This window comes from Myotis nattereri, assembly GCF_964212035.1.
Source record: "Myotis nattereri genome assembly, chromosome: 2".
Taxonomy (NCBI): Eukaryota; Metazoa; Chordata; class Mammalia; order Chiroptera; family Vespertilionidae; genus Myotis; species Myotis nattereri.
Window position 1 is genome coordinate 169,940,741 of NC_138076.1, and position 22,757 is coordinate 169,963,497.

At 42.8% G+C, this 22,757-nt stretch overlaps 1 protein-coding gene across 1 annotated transcript in view; it reads right to left on the reverse strand.

Annotated features, from left to right (window-relative positions):
* Positions 1 to 768: 768 nt before the first annotated feature.
* The window catches only part of ANO6 (anoctamin 6), a 189,089-nt gene continuing 167,100 nt past the window's right edge, over positions 769 to 22,757 (reverse strand). The window contains exons 15-20 of the mRNA XM_081082698.1: positions 22,544 to 22,641; positions 18,583 to 18,713; positions 12,435 to 12,640; positions 8,493 to 8,695; positions 7,086 to 7,191; positions 769 to 3,791 (exon numbers count right to left, since the gene is read on the reverse strand). Of these exons, the coding sequence (XP_080938824.1) occupies positions 3,585 to 3,791; positions 7,086 to 7,191; positions 8,493 to 8,695; positions 12,435 to 12,640; positions 18,583 to 18,713; positions 22,544 to 22,641 (951 nt within the window). The 3' untranslated portion in view covers positions 769 to 3,584. The remainder of the gene's footprint in view (positions 3,792 to 7,085; positions 7,192 to 8,492; positions 8,696 to 12,434; positions 12,641 to 18,582; positions 18,714 to 22,543; positions 22,642 to 22,757) is intronic.

A 22,757-nucleotide genomic window follows, 5' to 3' on the forward strand; every position in this document is an offset into this window, starting at 1 on the left:
AGCCAATGGGAGGCATAGCAAAGGTATGGTCAATTACCATGTTTGTCTATTATTAGATAGGATATTCACCATAATTTCCCCTTTCTGCACCCAGGGCCATTTTACATTTAAACAGAACCTACTGAGACTCATGGACACTTGCCCTCCATGGGCGATATTGCCGCTATGATCATGACCAGAAGCTGTCATTATGCATTTAGAGCAAGCACATCCTCCTCCTGCTGGTGCAGTGGGACACTGGTGCACCTGGCGAGGTGAGGTGGGCTGGTTTGCAGCTCCCACTTGGTCTCCAGGCTTGGTGCCCTGTGCAGGGTTCCAACTCAACAACTGTATGCAGCAGCCTTGCCTGAGTCTCCACCCACAATTTATCCCAGAAAAACCATACTTCAAAGTAAGTGCAGGCTGTGAAAAAATATAATTTTAGATATCTCTATATATAAAAGCCAAGTGACCGGAAGGACAGAATGGAACCAGAATGACCAGTCGCTATGACACACAATGCAGCAGCCAACTGGCCTGATTGGGGCCCGATTGGCCCCCTGCAACTTCCTGCGGCCCCTCCCCATGGCTGGCCCTGCCCCCGATCGGCCCTCATTGGGGCAGGCTGGCCAGACTCCACCCATGCACAAATTCCTGCACCGGGCCTCTAGTTATCTATATAAAAGTGCACATTTGTTATCTGAGTGATAATGTTTTTTAAGAAAGAGCAAATATACCTGCTGTGTACCAATTAAGACAATTAAATGAGTAGACCACAGTACTGTTTTTACAATGATTTTATTAAAATGCTCATAATTATAAAAGGATATTAAAATGCACAGAAATCACAAAACATTACAAACTTTCCATCTTATGCCATGGTGTATGAAGAGCATTATATGAATATTTCAGTTCTAATTTAGTTAGGCTACTCATACAGTTTAATTTTTCAAACATCTTAAAATACAAACATGACAAATGTTACGAGAAGTGTTTCAACAACAGAGCACATTCTGCCCCCCTATTGTGAATTCATGTTTTCTGAAATTCAAGATGTGTGCGCAATTCAAAGGGAAGGCTTTGGTGACAGTTTGTAAGATGGCCTTGCTTAGTCTTCCAACACAAAGGGTAGCTTTCCCCTTCTATCTACTGACATAACTAGAACACCGGAGGGATAAAGAAAACTCCCCTGAGTATTTTGGTCTAATGCTCCGCTCTGTTAAAATTCACAGGCATTACACTTCTCTAGTGGTTAACGCTGGGCAGCTCTAGGGCTGGATTTCCCTTCACAGGCCCACGGCCACACCCATTCATCCATCTTCCCCAGGGCGCTGCCTCTGCACACGCTTAGACCCAGCCATGATGGCTGCAGGCAGAGCCCCACACTTTTCTTCACCACTGACAGGCCAGCGCTAGACTTGCATCACCAGTGTTGGTGTCCTGGGTGGCGCTGGGCGCCCACTGCAACGGAGCTGTTTGGGAAGTGTTGGCAGTGCCGTATGTCACATCTGCTGCCTTGAAAAGTGTAGAGGTTTTGTGCCCTCCTGTCCAAGGAAGCACGTTTTAGACCGTGAAGACAACGTATGAAAGAAAATGCGTAATTCTTTTAGCGTTGTGTATACGAGGAGATAAGGCAAGAGCATTTCTTTTCCATGCTTCCATACACAATGAGGAACTGCCAAATCCCACACCGGGAGAGAGTCACACAGTTCAGAGAGGAGAGGAGGTAATCGGAGGAAGCGCACCGCTTCCGGGAGAGCGTCACAGGGAGTGGGGCAGGAGCAGTGGCACTAGGCTGTGTGGGATGAGAAAGCTGCCCGGGGAAAGAAATTCGTTTCTCACTCCCGGAGCAGTCGGCCCCTCATGGCCACGTTCTGATCACCTCGGCAGCCTTATCCAGACAGTGAGTGAAATGCTGTCCAGGGTCCATAGGGACAATTCAAAAGTCCAGAGACTGCTTTGAGGAATCCTACGTAAATACTGCTTTTTTTAAAAAAAAAAAACATTTAGGGCAGGTATTTAGAATTGTGATCTGGAGTTCGACTACCCTATGGTAACAAGCCTCTAAACACGAAAACGTGTTTCCTTTTCCTTTGCTGCTGGGATTCCGAGCAGCTTGGCTCCCATGGCACCTGGGTGTTTAGCAGCACCCCAGTGGGTGGCAGCCCATCTAGCAAGGACCCGGTGCTAGGCACCTTCTCCCGCACCCATCACTCCCGTTGCCAGTCAGTAGTGAGGAGTGCGGGCTCCGTATCTTCTCGAGTTCCCCAGAGGGCCTAGCACCGGAAAGGCAGTAAGGCGCTGTAAAGACTGCTCAGCTGAACACATCTCGGGCAAGACAGGCACGGTGCAGGCATTCGGCAGGAAGTGACCTCCGGCCGAGGGCAGGGTTTGTGACCAAACCATCTTCTTGTCAGAGCCTAAATGCCCGACTGGCTTTAAGGATGCTGGAAGTACAAATCAAACCCAGAGTCTTTTCTGGGTTGGGAATAATCTGGGTTTACTCCCGTCTTCCTCCCTCCCCACAAATGCCCCTCTGGTGCAAACATGCAATTACAAACAAGTTACTGGGTTGGGAATAGGAGAATGGAGGGTGCAGGGAGCTACTTGGGGCAGAGGCTTTGGTATGTTGATCCCATGGACACGCGGAATCCTTGCCAAAAGGTGCTCCCCACACAGGGACACAGTGTGGCTCACCATCAGGGCACTTGTGTTCTGGTAAGCGCGCTTGGCATCATCATGTCACAGTGGCTGTGTAGGGCGCCATTCGCGATGGCGCTCGTGATCTGGAATACTGTGCGCCCTGCAGCTAGTGGATAAAGGGCGACTGTGGGAAATTGATGGCTTATCTTTCCCAGACTATTACGTTGATAGAAATGTAATTTTAATTCCTTGATTTCTTTGTTTTCCCAAGAAACTACACATCTTTAGAAGAGATAATTTTAATTCCTTGATTCCCCCGCCCCCCCCAAGAAACTATACATCTTTAGTAGGAGAGGTAAATTAATTATCCTGATCAATAGGAATTAAATTCTATTTGAATCTGTAACTTTCCCTGCTTTTGTCATCTTATTCCCTTTGAGCTGCAAAGCAGTCAACATTGATTAGGCACAGAACACTCTGGGACGGCTCCTGGGAGTAAGAGGCGTCCTGTGGGTTAGCACAAACACCTGCAGGACCTCGCTGTCCTCATCCCCGTGCATGAAGAGCGCTCTGTGAGATGGACAGGTAGCCACCAGGAAGACTGAAACTGTTTCCTGTTCACTGAGGTTTCCTTGTCTGTAGGGCAGTGATAATTCGCCCAAATGTCAGGAATCCTTGAGTCTATTTGCCACTTCATGCAGCGTTCAGGCGGGACTCTGAGCCAGCGATTTTCAGTCACGCAGAAGCAGGCGTGTCTCGTCTCTAAGGATGGCACTGTGAGGGGAAGGTCACTGGCACAGGTCTGGCAAAGTGAAGCGGCCAAACACTCCCTAAAAACAAACAGGAAAACACAAGTCCGTCCTGCTGCAGAAGGGGTGCTTTTGAAGCATTTTCATCAGAGGTTCATAGTATTTTTTGACAAGAGTAAAATTCTTTAAAGTGCTTCTCAGAACCTAAAGCTCTTATTCTAATTTGGGTCGTAAATGGTTATCTGCTGCTCCCATTATGGTCTCAGCGATGACCCCCATATTTTTGGTCATGTCTTTGAGGTGATTCTCATGAAGAAGCTTCTGGGTTAGGTACTTTTCTCTCTTGATCTTGCTCCTCGTCCTTTTCGATACGTCTGGAATTGCATATGACAGGAAGAATTTCACGGAGTAGATGACATGCTGAAGGAGAGAAAAAGAAACAAGTCAACCACAAAGACATGGAGGGAACAGTCCTCTCCTTTATTCTTGCTGGTCATCATGGCAGTGCATCTGGACAAGGGGGTGGGCACTGCACATGTCCGTCCAGGCTGTGCCAAGGAGCTCCATGTTGTTACTTATTTCAGGAATACTATTTGATAGAAAAGAACAGCTCTAGTATCTACAGTACTCACCACAACACTGATAATTCTGTACATTTCTAGTGTGTGGGCCTTTTCTATCTTGTCCCAAGCCTCTTCCTCAAAAGTAAACTCTATATATTTTTTTACTTAAAAAAAGTTTAACAAAATATGTATACATCCCAAAATAATACATTGTTTGGTCTTGCTTGATTTGAGCTTTATAAAACTCGTAATAGATATTGTATACAGTGTTTTTAAATTGCTTTAAATGATAGCTTTGCAGGGTAGAATAATGTTGGTTGTAGGTCTTTGCTTTTCATCACTTTGAATATTTCATGCCATCTCTATGGCCTGCAAAGTTTCTGTTGCAAAATCAGCTGACAGTCTTATGGCAGCTTCCTTCTGGGTAACTAACTGCTTATCTCTTGCTGCTTTTAAGCTACTCTCTTTGTCTTTAACCTTTGTGATTTTAATTATGATGTGTCTTGGTGTGAGCCTCTTTGAGTTCACCTCACTGGGGACTCTCTGTGCTTCCTGGAAAGGTACATCCAGGACATTTCCTATTTCCTTTGCCAAGCTAGGGAAGTTTTCTGTCATTATTGCTTCAAATAAGTTTTTAATTTCTTGCTCTCTCTCTCTCCTTCTGGTACCCCCATTATGTGAATGCTGGCATGCTTGATGTTGTTCCAGAGGCTCTTTAAACTATCCTCATTTTTTTTTTGGATTCTTTTAGCTGTTCTGATTGGTGTTTTCTGCAACCTTATCTGCCAAACTGCTGATTCAATCCTCTGCTTTATGTAATCTACTTTTGATTCCCTCTAATACAGTGGTTCCCAAGATAGGGCAGAACAATTTGATTTTTAAGGGGGGCAATTTTAGAATGAGCTATTAACAGTGAGTTTTTTGCATTTCTTATGGTTCTAGGGTCCTCATATCCTATCTAATAAAGAGATAATATGCAAATTGACCCTACACCCTCACAAGATGGCTGCCTATGATCAGGCTGGCAGGGCGGTCAGTGAGGGACGACCAAACGACTGAACAGCAGGCTGCATGGAGCGACCAAGCCGGTGTGGGGGAGGGGGGGAGTTGGGGACAACCAGGCCGGCAGACAGGTGAGCGATTAGGAGCCAGCGGTCCAGTATTGAGAGGGATGTCTGACTGCTGGTTTAGGCCCTATCTCGGGGGTCAGGCCTAAACCGGCAGTTGGACATCCCCTGAGGGGTCCCGGATTGGAGAGGGTGCAGGCTGGGCTGAGGGGAATCCCCCCACCCCCCCAGTGCACACATTTCATGCACCAGGCCTCTAGTATAGTATATAAGTATATATTGTGACATATTTATGCATTTCAGTTCCCTATGTTTTGAAACTTTCTTTGCTATTTTTTCATATAATTTCATATTATTTTTTAACAATTTCTTAGTGATTTCTTCCTCAGTACTTCAACTGTCCTTTTGTTCTTTTATTTTTCTCTTTCATGGATGCCATGTTCTTGAAAGCCTGTTTAGATCAAGTTAATGGCCTTTTAGGCATCTTCCACATTAACAGGAGTTCACTTTTTGAATAAGAAAGATATGTCATGGCGAGGGAGGGGGCATGGCCAAAAAAAAAAAAAAAAGGTTGGGAACCACTGCTCTTAATATATTCATTTCTGTTGTGTGTGGTTTTTTTTGTGTGTGGTTTCTATGTCCTCTTTTATGCTGTTGAAGTTCTAAGTTCCTTGACATCTTTGTAACCATTGTTTTGAACTCTGTATCAGATAGAATGCCTGCCTCCATTTCATTTAGTTATTTTTCTGGAGATTTTCTCTTGTTCTTTTATTTGCGGCATGTTCTTTGTCTCCCCATTTTGGCTGACTCCCTGTGTTTCTGTCTATGTTTTACGTAGAGCTGTTAAATCTCTGGGTCTTGGAAGAGATGCTGCTCCCTCTTGTAGATTCTCCTCCCTTGTGAGCTCAAAAGCAAAGGAAACTATGTTTTAAGATGATTCCAAATGTTTTGTAGTGAGATGGCCCCACAGTAACTAGTATACCATGAGATCAAAAGTAGAAATCTAAACACTTTGGTAATGACATACTTGAATATAAACTAGTAACTCTTGCTGTATACCAGATACAGTACTTCTAGAACCCACTTATTATGGTGAGCCAATGATGAATTATTTTCTTCTTTTATTAGTATTTGGTAACTGAGATATACATGGAAGTCTTCCCTGGGGCGTTCTGGCAAAATATTTTCTTTCCTGACAAAAAGGAACAGATATGGCTAGCATTGTCCTTCTCCTTCTGACGAGGACATAGCCTGTTATCTGGAATTGCAGCCATCATGCTGCAACCATAAAGTGGCACTGAATGAGAGAAAACCTAGAAAATCAGAGACATGCTCCTTGTGTCAGCAAGCTGTTATCGACTCAGGAGCGTTCACCTACTTCCACTGAAGTTTATGTGAGAAAAACCAACCCTTATTTGTTTAAACCACTACAGATGGATTTTCTGTTTCTTGCAGCTAAATGTAATCCTAACTGACCACAGCAAGCAATTTCTGAGGCTCTGGAATTTGGTGGTAGCTATTCACTCAGTGCAAAAAGTAAAGTTGACTAGATCAATTTCAAATTGATAGCTGCCTTATTCATTTTTCAAAGCTGGTTAACTTTAAGAATACAAAATATTATTAAAATATTATAAGAAGGTATTTTATGAAAATTAATAAATATAATAACACAAGTAAAACTAATAGACATAATAATACAAGTAAAACTATTAACAGCAATAAGTTTCTCAAAGGCAGAGATCAGATCTTACTCATTTTGAATAAGCCCCTTCTCAGCCTAACATGTAGCCCAGTGCCCCACTCCTTACTGAAGACACTCCATACTGAACTGAAAAGAATTGAATCCCCTTAGCACACAACGTGCTTTTAACTTTTAAAGCAGATGAGCAACTTCATTTAATTGATGTGAGCTTTATGGGTATTCTCAGGTCGAATTTGATTAATACATGTCCTAAAATAATTGTTAGCAAGAGATAAGAATGTATTGTACATTTTAAGACGGAGTCGGAAACACTTAAAGCTGATGAAAGGTATGCAAATATATTGCCGTATGAATTATTTCAAAGTCTGACTGCTTCTCCTACCTCCATGACAATGATAAAAGCCAGCTTGGCCGCGATCACGTGCCAGTAGTAGATGTTGTGTTTATACTCTTGAGGGTGTCCAGGAGGGTACCGGAAATCACGATACCTGGAAACACAGTGGGGGCAGATCAGGAGGTCATTCTTTTTGATCAAATACTGTAAACAAAGGGCCCATTTAAAAAGAGGTCCTATTTTAAACAACACTTTTTTAAAGTTGGACATCATATAAATATTCTCTAAGAGTTTAATTTGGTAACAAAACCCTGAAATACTCTTCCAGTGATATTTCTTCCAGTGATATTTCACATACAATGGGGAAATGATGGTAATGACAGATTCCATCTTTGTAAAAAGAGAACAAAGGTGTCTTACATTTTTTTCCTAGTGTTTTATCCTTGCTTTCTTAAGACTATATAACTAAAACAATTGAGTGTATTTCTGAATATAGTTATAAATTTGTTTCTCTCATGGTGCCATCGGCGTTCACTCAGCTATGGGGTTCTCCCCTCTATTGGGAGTACTGTCTGCTTGTTACAAGTTTCTTGCTCGTTTCCTTGTGGTCAGATATCATGTGCTACTGCTGTTGATGTCTCTCCCTCAAGCAGCACACCTCTAATTTTCTTCCTGTAACCTATTAATCCTAGGAGAGTTTAATTACTCTCTGGAATTACATAAAGCAGATTCAATGTGGAATTCTTAAGAAGCTCTACTGTGTGTAAATTTGAAACTTTTATTTGAGGCTTATTTTTGGTTTCTTGGTTGTGTTGTTGAGAATCCGAATTGAAGAAGGCTTTGAGGAGTAGAACTAAATACATTTTAAATCCTCCTTTAGGTTTAAGTCACTGATTGGGAAAAAAAAGTTAATCAATGACCTGTATGTAGTCAACAAACTTTATCAAGGGGTAATTTAGTTCACATATACTGTCCACAGTTGATCCCACCGGCCATTAAAATAAATGCAGAGCACTTTGGAATACTTTTAGAGAATACTGCTGGCGAGGTGGAGGTATTTGCATTTCTTGTCTTTGCATTTCTTTGTTAAATGAGAGAGCTAGTTTGTCATCATTCAATGTTGTCAAGTTGTGCTTAATAACACATTAGTCATGACAAATGAATTATCTTGCTTTTTGGAACTCTTAAGTTTCTTCTTTCTAAAATATAAGTCTTTTCTTTGGAATCAGTCTCCCTGTAATCATTTGAAATTCTCGCCTTTAAATCTTGCTTTATGATTGGAAGCTCTAATCCTAGTTTGTATTAACTTTTATGTATTATCCTTTAAGTTTGATAGAAAAGGTAGCTAGGAAAAGATATCTCTAGCTATTTTATTTAAATTATACCAAATAGAATTGCCTTACAATCAAAGTCCTAAAGGTGAAATACATTTTTAAACACATAAGCAAAACTTGCCTGCATGTGGTGTAGTTGCCAAGTCCAGTGTATGGATTTCCCTTGCTTCTGTTTTTGAAGTCCGCGATGTTGAAGATGGAGAGAGTATTGTTGATGTATCCATCCATGGTGTAGTGGGGGTGGTCCCCATAGGGAGGGACAGAAAAGGACCAGTAATACACCAGGCGGGGGATCATGTCTGATGTGAAAGCAATAATCATGGCCTGTGTTGGGAGGAAAACAAGAGGGGGGCATTAATTTAGAGCCCTTTTAGGGATGGTTAACAAAGATGCCAGAATTACATTTTTATCAGTTGATTGTTTTTAAAATTAAATATTCGGGAACCTTGATTCTTTCCTAACTAAATCTGTAACAAATGGATATAGAGAGTGAATATCCTAAAATCTTTGAGCAGTTGCTTTAAAGTAGAATAGTTCCTTTCCTTTTCATCTTCAATTCTAAAAAATGTCCAGAAATCTTATCTACAGTTCAAAAGCAAGGCCTATAGTTGCCTGAGATGTTTCTTAAGTACAGTAAAAATAATTGTGGCTAACTCAAGAGCTGCTTGCATATATAATGTATGTGAATTATTTTTTCAAAAATTAGAATATAACAAAATTCAATCAACCTTGGAGCTCTATTCAATATAATTTAAATCTTTTATGATTTAGATGGAGAAGGTGTAATATTCTAAAAATAATTTGGCTCTATATAATTTTTTTATAGTGTAAATAATTAATACAAAACTGATTTTAAAATAGTTTGTCTCTTAAAAATGGAATGTAAGCTGCATAAAATACATTTTCCTTGATCTAAGTTAATGGCTTTTAGATTCATACTTTTATTCTATAGTATCTAGACTTGTTTAGACAAGTCAGTCTATAATCTGATTTATTTTAAACTGTCAGTATATACTTATGGATGTTGCTTCATTAGAGAGCAACTATTTTTAAATTAATGTTATTAAAATGTAGAAAACAACAACAGAACCACCCCCTCCCCCTCTTTGGGTTGCTCCATTCACACAGTCAAGCAATGATGTCTGTTTTGTTAGATATGGTATCTAAGCCTCTAAACTTCTAAAATATTAAATGGATAAAGTTGTGAACATTATAAATTATTAAATAACAAAGTCTAGTGTGTTTCCAGATTAAAGGAATAAGTATGGGTCAAAGTTAAACGTGGGTCTAAACTAGGCAGATAGACAGGCATCTACTCAGAAGGCAAGTACTATGAATTACATGGATTTTCTCCAAAAGTTTTTAATTTGGGCTTTAAGCTTTCCAATGTGTAAAATTGGTTTGAAGGAAAGAGAAAGAATATTTCAATCCAAAATCTATGTGACTAAACAAAGCTCACTGATTTGGGCATTTATTGAAGCAGAAGAACAGTCCTGTTTCTGGCACGCTATGATTTGTAAGAGCATTCATAGGAACATATGGTTTAGATACAGTGAGGCCACAAGTCAACAAACAAGATCTCAGGCAAACTAGGAAAACAAATAAGGGGCTTTTGTATTGCAAAATTTCCCCCAAAGTGAAATATTTCTGTGGTGGTGGTGGTGGTGGTGGTGGTATAAGGCAAGAATATTTGTTATTTTACTCAACCATAGCTTTTTAGAGAATCACCTGCAGATATGCTTTAGGGAGCTACAAAAATTCCGACAAGGAAGTTAATTCTATTATCTTCAGACAAGATACTTTCTCCTCCTGAATTGAGCTGCTTTGAGTACAAATAAATGCAGTGCTTCATTTCACATGCTGTTCCTAACACAATTCTCCCTTTATGTAAAAATAAATTAAAATTGGTCTTCAATAGCAGATGCTCTGGCACAATACAACAATGTCAATTCATCTTATTTACTTAGTGAGCAGCTTTAAAATGATTGTAAACCAAACTCCTGCTTAATGTCCATTTTCATCTCTGCTATCGCTATTCTCTTCTTCCTACAGTTAAAAGTTTCCCTATTTTGGAAAGTTAGCCTTTCTTGTGCATGTTAGTCTGAGGAGGCCCACATTCGGTAGCCGAGGTGATGATATACGTGCGCAAGAAAAGACGCCTACCTGGGTAAGACCCAGCAGCACCATGAGCACGCACGCGTGTGCCTGTGGGTGCACACACGCGTACATACACAGAGGGTGGCCCTGGAAACACAGCCAGCACTCCATCTGCGCGGAGGGAGTGGAGCCAGGCTGGGGATACGAGGACAAGGTGCCTGAGACAATCAAACCAGACGCTTGTGGAATGGGGGGTAGGACTCAATTGGATTTTCTGGTTAGCTGAAGGTCAAACAAACACGCTTTTGGTTTCAAACCTTGTTGCTGAAAACGTGGCTAAAGCACACAGGTCCGCGTTCCCGCCCCGCTTAGCGCTGTGCAGCGTACTGAATGTGACAGATTCGTTCTCTTATGGCTGTGGAACTTGAAGCCTCACTGTCGTATTTCCCAACATCAGTCTGCATTTCGCAGCGCCGTGGATGTGCAAAGTGTGGGCTCTCTGGGGGAACGGACGCTCATGGAACCTATTAGTTGCTTGTGTGTGTGTGTGTGATTTGAACTTTCTCCAAAAAGGAGGGATGGCATGCAGTTCAGATCAATTGAGAGTTCTGGGGGTGACAGCTGGATCCCAGAGAACTATCGCTAAGCCTGGCCCAGACAGTAGCACATTGTTACATTCTTGTGCCTCTAGCTTAGACACCTGTCCGAGTCTCCACGGAGTCCCTGTGAATGATGAAGAGGAATGCAGAGGATAAACAGCGGCAACTAACATTCCAGGAGGCCCAGGCCCTGAGCATTCCACACGTTAACTCTCTGAATTCCCTAACCGCCCGTTGTGGTATACGATGTTCTTAAAGTGTGTGATCGGGAATTATTCAATTTACAAATGAGGAAAAGAGCTCGGAGTGTTAAGGCCTGGCCCGAGGTGGTGCGGCTGGGATGCTGCAGAGCTGGGAGCTGGAGCTCGGGTCTGACCCCAGAGCCTGCAGTGCTCGGCTACCACGGGGGCTGCCGAATTCGGTTCTGTTTCTGTAAGTGCTTGTGGGAAAAGGCTAGGGACTCAGGGCAAGTGTGGCTTGATTAATAAATTAAAACTGGCATATCATGTTGCTGGAGACTGCAACCTCGGAGTGAACTTGGCTGTGAAATAAGGGAAGAAATAGCCTGGTTGTAAGAATACTTCTGGGGCAGGAAGTCTGCCTGAGAGCTTGCTGTTGGCTTGTTGGGAAAAAGAGAGAGAGAGAGAGATTGTTCAGACAGGTCCATAATCAGTACAGCTTGTAAACAAATGAATTCTGTTCCCTCACAGCTGGGATACACGCAGGGTATGCAGTGGCTTAGCTGATAACCAGACAGTGACTCGCCGTGACTAAGGGGTGGGGTGGGGAGGAGAGATGGGACCTGCCTCCTTAGAGAACCTCTGTCCTCGGAGACAAGGAAGGTGACACCAATTGGGAATGCACAAAGTGTTTATATTTCATCACCAAACAGTTAATATTTTACATTGATAAACTGGAATAGATGGTAAAATATGGTGGAATGATAGCCGCTATTTTAGGGTCCTCATATTTAAATGGATCGATTTTTATCTCCATTATAAAGGCACTTTTGGGTATTTCCTTTTACAATCATGTGAGGATTAAAAGTCAGTACTTGTTATTACTATTACCATGTTTCTAGGGAATAAAAACTTTAGCACATGTGCAACAATAATATAATGGTTAGTCTTCTTAGCAACCGCCTCAGTAAGAGATCTTGACTTTGCAAGTCATGAGTGATAATTACAAATAAAATACATTAAAAATATTAAAAATATAAACAATTACAACTATGTTGTTGATTGGATGATAGTCTTGCATCTTTCTCCCATTTTAAGAAATACCAAACATCTGATTCCTCAGGTAGCAATGCTAATGTATTTTTGCCCTTTTCAACGACTTGACCCCGTGACCTCGCTTTTACTCACGTTGGTTACCACAGCCAGAATTGCGATTCCTTGCATGATGGGCTGCCATGCTCCGATGTCCTGGGCTTTTTCTGGCACCATTCGACGGTACTGGGTAGTCATTTTCCACGCGTCCACTCGTATTTCCAATATATTGTTCACCAGAGCCAACAGAGGGGCCAGTGGAAAAGAGGCCACAAATAAGGTGACAAAGCCAAACTGAATAACTGTCAATGAAATGGACACACATCATGGATGGTGGAGGGATGGAAAGACAACAGCAAACAACAAACTAACCCCCAAAGAGAACAGACATTTGTGGCACTAATAATATTCAACAGTGAAATAATTAAAACACAAATATGAGAACTCTAAGGAAAAAGATGAATTATAGCCTGTTTCTTTCACATTTATATACTTAGTAGGAATAATATATTTAAACATCTTTAATCAGCCAAAGTTATTTGCTGCTAAATGAACTTGGGACACTCTAAGCATATAATTCATTCTCAATGTTGAAATAATAGAACACTGGAAGATGATTTGTGAGTTAGGACTGAAAAAAAGAAAAAACTGTGGCAATATCTAACAAGCTAAAAAGAAATAAGACATGCACCTTTGGGAAGACTCCGCTTAGAGAACGATGGGGGAAATATGCTGAAAACAGGCAAATGAGCAAGCTCCCCTGAGTCTGCCAGTGCGGCAGTCAGAGAAGTTGAGGGATTACCACACATCACAGAAATGTACGTGACAAACGTGTCTTAAGTTAAAATACAATCCTTCCTTAGGAAGTTTTATCTTGAAGTTGCTGCAGTCTATGTGGTCACCGTAAGTCAAGATGCAAGTGGTGACTTAGAAGTTCTCTTCTTGCCTGTAATTTACGTGGCGTACACTATATATACTCTACGATATTATGTTCCGTTTTAGACCCTTCCCTCCTAACTGGCAGACTTACAAATGCAAGTAAGACTGTGGAGGAGAGGAGAATGTCAGCCCCTTTAGGGCTACTGCTTAGACAAGGGGCAGGGACCACTCTGGCCAGGAAGGGCCAGGCTGTGGAGAGTGGCTGGGCAGGAGCAGCTGGCAATGGCTTCCGGTCTCAGCGGCCAGGCTGTGGTACAAACAGGTGTGGTCATGTCCAGGGAAATCAGATAAGCAAGGACTAGAGCTGGTGATGTCATGGAGTCAGCAGCACAGCATCAAGCAGTGATGTCAATGTCTGTGTCTATGACTCATCTAACCCTAAATGAACTCAACTACCTACAGATGTGAACTGGCAAGTGCGTGTCCTAACGAAGGGACCACTCACAGCTGTCAGAGCTCATGATTCAAGGGAAGCCAGAAATTCGGACTAGACTGGCAGTAAGCTCAGCTAAAAACCCAAAAAAGAAAAGATACCATTTATAATGACAACAAAAGTACAGACGATTTAGAAATAAATTAGTGAGAAATGTTAAGACTCTTACAATGCCTTTAAAAAATAAGGTAAAACAAATGAATGAATAAATGATGGCACAGACTTAACTTTGGGGACATATCACATTTTTTCCTCTAAAATATAAATTAGAATTTGAATGCAAATTTAGTTAACAATCCCAAATGAATAAAGAAAGCTGAAAGGTGATGCTGAAAATTTTTAAGAAATATACACAAATAAAACAGTAGGAGGAATGTGTGAACTGACAGTATTAGGGACATCCTGAAAAACAACGAAACGGGACTAGCTCTACGCGATATTAAGACATATTACGGTGCTATGATAATGGAAACAGTTTATAAAGGTGCACTAGTAGATAGTATGAATTATACAGAATAGATTTCAAGAATAGATGCAGATATTCATGGGATTTTAATGTATTATAAATATGATACTTCAAATCAGTAGATTCGAGCATGGAGAGATTAGCTCCACACTGGAAAAGCTGGCATAGAGTCCTCACTTTTGACACCAAAATCAATTCCAGTTGGTTTAGTCTGTTCTGATATTCAAGTGAGAACAACTTTTGAAAGCAAGCAAGCAAGAGAAAGTAACAGCCTATCAATTCAATTCAGCAGGGCAAAAACACCCATCGGGAAAAAAAGATAACCCTCACCTGGCACTTCTTCATGACCTACATGCTCAGCCGTGGGCAAACTACGGCCCGTGGGCTGGATCTGGCCCGTTTGAAATGAATAAAACTAAAAAAAAAAAAACAAAAACCGTACCCTTTTATGTAATGATGTTTACTTTGAATTTATATTAGTTCACACAAACACTCCATCCATGCTTTTGTTCCGGCCCTCCGGTCCAGTTTAAGAACCCACTGTGGCCCTCGAGTCAAAAAGTTTGCACACCCCTGTACATGCTAATACTTTCCACGCTTTCTTGATCACTTTAAAGTCAAGTTTCTTGAAGTACCTACGCTGAGTCTTTCTCCACCCCTGCCGCAGCCCTCACCCTTGCACCGAGACGCCTGTTGCATCTGCCCGCGGCACTCACATTTCAGTCCTTAGTGATGTGCACACCAGGCTGACTTGGATATGGCCAAACATTTCCCTCTCTGTGACAAGTGTTTCCTCTTCGTTATTGTTTTCCTTAAATTTTAAAAAGCCATGGGGTATGTGTGTGTACACATATATAAAAGTATATATGTGTACACACACATTTTTTTTTAAAGGCTACCTAGCTATCATGCTTCTTCCATTTTGGAAAGCTCATCCTGCCAAGACAAGGAAACATCAATGCAGGTGGTGGATGGAAACAGAGCAGAGGCGAGGAGGTGGGGGAGACAGGCCTGCATCCTAGAGAGAGGGGTTGGAGTGCTGCAGACCTGGAGCAAGAGGAGAGGAAGGGGGTGGTGCAAGGGGCAGGTGAAGACAGCTGGTATTAATTACAGTAAGTTAAATGGAGAAATTAATACATTGTTTTAATTTTTAAAAATTAGGGATGGAGGAAGGTGAGGTCAAACAGGGCCCATGTCATCACTTTATTACATTCCATTTATGGCTCGTGCCCACTGGGAAGGCATTGCCAAGTTCTGGAGACACTGGTGCCTGTGCTGTGTCGTGCTCTATGTACGAAATGCTAGCTTACGGCCTCCGGACTATAGACCGACAGACCATTTCTCTTATGTCCCATGCCCAAGATTTCAGAAGTCACAACCGTACACTCAGGGAGGCACTTTTGGTTAACACCCCAGATTACTCCAATAATCTCAAAGGATAGTAGAGAATTCGCTAAATAAAAAGAAATTTCACTCAAAAAGCACCCTCCCTCTCTCGTCGGCCGGTGTTGCTCAGTGGTTAAGCATCAACCTATGAACTAGACCAGCCGTGGGCAAACTACGGCCCCCGGGCCGGATCCGGCCCGTGTGAAATGAATAAAACTAAAAAAAAAAAAAAGACCGTACCCTTTTATGTAATGATGTTTACTTTGAATTTATATTAGTTCACACAAACACTCCATCCATGCTTTTGTTCCGGCCCTCCGGTCCAGTTTAAGAACCCACTGTGGCCCTCGAGTCAAAAAGTTTGCCCACCCCTGAACTAGACAGTGGTTGGCAAACTCATTAGTCAACAGAGCCAATATCAACAGTACGACGATTGAAATTTCTTTTGAGAGACAATTTTTTTAAACTTAAACTATATAGGTAGGTACATTGTTATTAACTTAATTAGGGTACTCCTAAGGCTTAGGAAGAGCCACACTCAAGGGGCCAAAGAGCCACATGTGGCTCACGAGCCGCAGTTTGCCGACCACAGAATTAGGAGGTCCTGGTTTGATTCCCAGTCGGGGCACATGTCTGTGTTGTGGGCTCTATCCCCAGTAGGGGGGAGCAGGAGGCAGCTGATCAATGATTCTCTCTCACCATTGATGTTTCCATCTCTTTCTCCCTCTCTGAAATAAAAATATATTTAAAAAAAAAAGTCCCCCCCAAAACCTATGCCCTACAGAGCTTGGTGGGGGTGGCTGGAGCAATCTTAATGTAAATGCCCCTCACAGTGGGATGTGTGTGTTGAAACTCCAAGCTCAAGTCACTTACGTGACTATGAGGACTGGGGCCAGGCGGGGGTGTTCCAGCCGCGAATGGAAGAAGCGGAGGCCTGCAGCTCCCTCCTACAGAGGCAAGCTGGCGGGGAGAGGCAGCGCAGTCCCTACCGCCGCACAGGGATCAAGCCAAGGCCTGAGAAAAGGACGGCTAGTGTGTGGGGGAAGTGGAGGGTCGCGGCGGGGGCCTGGCAGGAATTCCTCAGACAGAACAGAGGCAGGGGTTCCGGGCCGGCGCAAGGCCGGAGGGCTCCAGGGCTGTTTGTCGGAAGGTGTTCCCCTTCATAACTGAAAAGCACATGGTGGTCTCATCATGCTATGGGAAACAGGGAGGGAGGAGAACTGTGTGGCGATGAGACCACCACCCAAGGCACTCGCTTTAGAAAATCAAAAATAGTTCAGAAGGCACTTAGGAATTCTATCGCCCACAAAATAATCGATTTCACTATGGAGTTGAAGATGGGATAACAGACTGCCTACTCTTATAAACTGATTAACTTTTCTAATTCATTAGGTATTATTTAGATAATAGGAAAACAACTTAATAAATATAAAAAAACTATAATAGTTGTTATTTCATCTTTTAAGGTAGGGTGAGGCCAAATTATTTAGTTGGAAATTATTTTAATGAGAGTAGGAAACCCTAAAGGTCATATCAACTTCTCCCCAAGCCACAACCCTGTAACTTTTCCTCTCAATGTCACTGGTTTGACTAATCAACTCCAGGAAAATAACTCTTTTTTTCCCAACTTTTATTGGTGCTAAAATAACAAATGACATTCTGCCCCAGCATGTTGTTATTAATGCTGATAATGGCTCCACATGAAATATTTATAATTATGACTCATTTTAGAATAACAGGTAAGTGTCTTGAAAGTCCTTTTGGAAACAGAATAAATATAGCCTCTGCATTATGTATGGCAGCTACACCCTTAATTGAACCTGGTCACAAAACATAACACGAGCAAAAAGGAAATTCAAATCAGACTTCAGGCTGCAAAGCGTTGCTGACTGTAGAAGCTCCGAGATGAACCTTTCACTCACTGAAGGAAGCAGCTGTGTTTCCATGGATCACATGTATTTTTACAAGCAATTATTTTATATATAGAATGTGACTTAATAAAAGCCGCCCTTTCTCTCTGCCGACTTGTAAACAGGAACCACAAAGGGTGTCTGCAAACACACAGACCCCTTTGCATAAATGCAAGGTCTGTCACCCAAAATGTTGTGCCTCCTGTTCTATTCTCCTGAGCTTAAGAAACTGTAATTCATTGCAATGGTTAGCTGAAAGGGCGCAGATACAAAACATACACATTGTTAGCCTTCTGACAGATATAATCGTGCCATGCATAATAGAAAAGAAGTTGGAAATCTATTTTGAGGTGCATCCATTTAAAGGCAACTGAGAGCTCAAAATCCAGTTCAACGGAAGAGAAACAGAGCCGAAGGAAACACTCCACTAATGGACAAAGGCCATCAAGAAGCAGAAGGCCTGTGCTAAATCTTAATTCCAGACCAGCCACATGGTTCTAAATTCAAGCCAGTGATGAGTCATGAGGTCACTCAAGGGACCAGGCAGGAACCACCAGCCAGAAGGAATAGATACGCTGCTAGAGGCAGGTGTCAAAGCAGGCGGGGAGGGGGGGGGGGGGGGAGAGGCCCTGAATCACCCCTGGGACAAGCAGCAACATGTCCCTCCTCCTGGCCTCCTGCACAGCCTTGCTTACAAGACTTGGTTTGGAAGTGTATCTGCCAACAGCCGTGCCCGCGTGGACTCCAGCCGGGCCGAATCACATCTAATAATAGTTTCAAGTTCAGTCTCAGACAACATGTTAGAATGCTCAAAGAACGAACGGTGAAGATGAACCTCAATGACTACTCCGTATCATCGATGATACATCTTTAACTCTGTACAACGAAGATACACAGTCACCTTATGTGAAAACCTGATTATATAGTTTTATATTATCAGGCTTTCAAATGGAGGAAAACATATCCCATTTTAATATGCTAGATCATTATTTGGCTTGATAACCCTGACTTTTGGGATCCAAAACATGCTCCAATATAATTTATATCACTTAAAATATCACTGATGCTCCATTATAACTTATGTCATCTAAAATATCACTTGTGACTTACTCATTTCAAGATACTCGTAAAATAATCCCAGTCTTCCCATGAGTTGCAGGTGGTAGTCCTGTTCCCATCGCGGGGTTACCATTTCCGAACCTGAAACTGTGCGGTAGCGTCCAATTAGATTCTTGATCCAGCTGCCAAAAGGACCAAATGATGAGTTAGAATGTTATCAGACCAGGTCATAAAAGTATTTAGTGATATCTCGAGCTGAATGCATTATCTTCCCAATAAATTCACCTGGTGCTTTGACTATGTACTTCAGTGTATCAGAACTGTAACTGCTACATTTTCTCTTAGCTTTCTTTTTTTCTCATTTCTATGTTATACAAAATTGTCTTTCCAGAGAAAAACAAAGACATGGATTGTGAGCTGGTGATAAGTGCTGTGGAGAAAAAGTGTTTGCATTTGTGGTAGGGAGGAGTGGGGTGGTGGCAGCTTGGTTTGTTAAAAGTAACATTTGAAAAGAGATATTAAGCAGGTAAAAGGGTGTCACTGAGCAGTGGTTAGAGCATTGGTCTGCACAAGAAGGTTCTTGGGTTTGATTCCTGGTTAAGGGCACGTACAGGTTTGATCTCTGGCCTGGTCAGGGCGTGTGCAGAAGACAACCAATCTGTGTCTCTCACATCGATGTTCCTTTCTCTCTCACCCCCTCCCTCTTTTCCACTCTAAAGGAAAATCAATAGAAAAAATATCCTCGGGTGAGGATTAACAACAACAAAAAAGAAGGCAAAGGGGCAAGCAGGGGAGACAAAGAGACCATTGTGAGGATTTGGGTGATTTTTACTCTGAGGGAACTGGGGAGCCACTGAGGGACACAGAGAAAAAGTGAGATAGTTCGAGATGGGATAAAACAGCTCAAGATCCTATGCTAAGCTGGACAGATCGAGGACCAGACACAACACAATAAACTTCCTGGAAGCCATCATGCAGAGCGAGGAGGAGACGGCCATGGGTGGCCCAGCTCTGCCCATTGCTGCACACTGTCCCGGCAGAGCCATCCGCTGTTCTTTTTCTATGTTGTGTTTTTCTCTTCCTCAAAGCCTAGTGGCCCAGAGAAATGCTCCCCTTTGTTATGGCAATTTGTCCTGAAAAGAACTCGAAGTCGGCAGCGACCTGAGAGTGCACCTGCAGCAGAGAGAACCGTTGTCCCCTAAAGCGGCGGGGCTTGTGGTTTCCTCGTGGCGTTCATCAGGGGAGGAGCCACAACAACAAACTGCAAATGCAGACACAAACATCCGACTAAGCTTCGGCTGAAGGAACACCATGTTTATATGGATTTCACATTCGGACAGTGAGAAGGCTTCCCACTAAGTAAAGGCAGCTGTATAAATTGCACGTGCATGCACACACGTGGGAACGTGTACACAACACACACACACACACGGTAAGATATGACTAGCTCACCATGTGGGGTTTCCCACTGCTGCTGATCTCAGCATTAACTTTGCACTGACCATTCCATAAGGTTTACTAAGGGAGATTTCTCTACGATAAACGTGCCCCTGGCTTCACGATCCTTCCCCACTTCTCTCTCTTCTATGACATTAGGGACGAAGCAGGGGGCTGTGGCAGGTGGAGGGGATGTGGACACACGCAGACACCCCTTGAGTCTGAATCCACACTTCACTGCTTAGTCACCATGTACCTTTGGTCAAGTTCAAATCAAATGGGTGAGAAACCCTCCACTGCCCAGGGTTGCTGTCAGGACTGAATGATTCAAAACAGGTAAAGCATTAGCACACTTCCTTACACCTCAGACCCCACCACACAGGATTCGTTTTTGACCCACCCAGGCCTCAGTTATTTAGAACTGGCTTGGGGACGCAGTGCTGTCTGGATCGGCGGATCTCACTCCAGCCCTTACAAGAAAAACAATGCTAGTTGCTGGTGCTACTTCCTAGGCTCCAACCCAAAGCTCTGAAATCCGTCAAGTCTGGGAATCTGCGGTTTTACAGGCGTCTTGTGACGCAGGCGGCCAGGGACCACACATGCCCATCACCCCTCCTGACCCCAAACCCGAGATCACTGGTGTCGATTGGCTTCTGTGTTGCTCTGCCTCACACTTCCAGCCTCAGCCTCTTGTTGAATCCGCTCCGGGCCCAGAGAGGCAGGTCTTTTACTAAAATCCATCACAGTTTGGATTCGGGTGGAAACTTCTGTCCTGGCATGACTGACTCCTCCGGCGCTTCCCTCCGGTACGTACTGTCCTGCCTTCCCTCACCCAGAACTAGCCACGTCAGAGCTCAGTCTCTCTGAAGAGCTTTCCTTCCTGAGCTACAGACGTGAAGCCTCCTGTTCAGTCTTCCTGAATGAGCCACTCGTCTGTGGAAGGAAATCTCAGGCTGTAGTCCGTCCATCATCGCCCCTGGTCTTTGGGTTTTCTACTGGGTCATGATGCTAGTGCAGGGACATCCATCTTTGACTGCGCATGAGACTCACCTAGAGCAACTTTTAAAAAGACAGACACCAGACACTTCTTCCCCTGGCCACGGCTGCACGCTTCCTCCCTCCAGCAGGGGTTACTAAATAATTTTCCTAGGAATTTACCAGGCATCTTAGCATCACAGCATTGTAATAAGTTGCCTTCTACGAAGCCTTTATTAGGTGTAGAGCACAGCGTGAAGTACTTTGTACCTCATTTTCTCTTTGATCTTCGTTATTATATTCAATCCACATACGGCAGAAAATCACCATTTGTGTTTTGAATGTTCTCTAGGATTCCCACTCCCTAACTTTGAACACAAGCATCCTTTACTCCCTGAGTCTATTTCATGCCTGAGTTTATATTGTTCCTGAATTTAAAAAGCAATGAGGGGTACCTGTATTCAGGGTTCTCTTATTGTAGGTCTCTGGTTCCCCCTCTAGCCAATGCACATACAATATCTCTCCTCAAGGGAACAGTTCACTTTTCTTGTAAGTAGTCTGTGCCCATTGAGGAAAGTACAGAAAACATAAAGGAAGACAATTACAGCCATCCATTATCTAAACTTTGACCAAAGGATGACGCTGTTGGCATTTTGTATATTTAACTTTAATTATTTTCCTTAACATTTTATCATAAAAATTTCTCCAGAGTGAGCTGCTTAATGCAGAGATTGCACCAGCTTGTTAAGTATGCCCAGCATAAAATTCCCAGGGAAGCCTCCGACACCAAGTGAGAACAGGAAGGCCAAGGAGCTCTGAGCTTATTGTCCGAGTCCCACAAACAATTCCTCTAACTTACTAATTCTATTAAGTTATTAACGTTATGGATTTCAGGCATATGAGTCACTCATTCACTCAGCAGGTGCTGATGAGACCCCCGCCGGAACCTCGGGCTCAGTGCCGGGTATGCTGCTTCACTTACTCCAAGAGTCCTAGCCAAGGGCCCGAGTGGGGCTGGGGGGGAGGAGAGGGTGCGGCGGGAAGAGGTACATTTATGGTGGAATCCCAATTAACATAATATTCTTAAATAGTGTGAAAAGAGTCGCTGACTTAAAAGGCTTTTCTTTCCCTTCCTATGTATTTTTGGGATGGGGGTAGCACTGGGTAGCAAGAGTAACGTATCTTTAGTATGTTAGAATTTTGTATGAAAGAATTGGACACTTGCATCTATACACAAAGAAGCAGTGACGAGAAGAGCCTGAGTCACTCTCTAACTTGGCTAACACTTAGCATTCCCAGTTTTCAAACAAGAGCAAAGATGATTCAAAACACACTGTTTTAGATCAGGAGAAGAAATATCGGAAGGCAAACGTCAGGTCCCTATAATCTGTAGCCTTGGGCTTACGGGAAATGAAGGTGTAAACACAGACATGTTTACACTGTTGGTTGGACCTTCTTGTCGGAGACCTTTAATAAGCATCGAGTCTACGCTACCTTAGAGGTAGGCATGCAGTTACATGGACATGTAGGCAAAAGGCTTGGCTGGGTGGGCTCTGTTATCCCCTGTCCCACATCCCGGATTACACGACTTGACACTCACGGAAGTAACACCTCTTGTATGTTATTCCAGATTGCTTTTCCTCCCATGATTATCAGCAGCTGCGTTGTCAGTTCAAGGAGACAGCCACCTGGGTCACACTGGAATATTAAAAAGAATCTCATTTAGAATTTAGATGGCTCTAACATGAAACAGAATCATTCATTTTAATTTTTCTGATCTTCACTTTAGGCTGGAAAAAAATCTAAGCATGTAC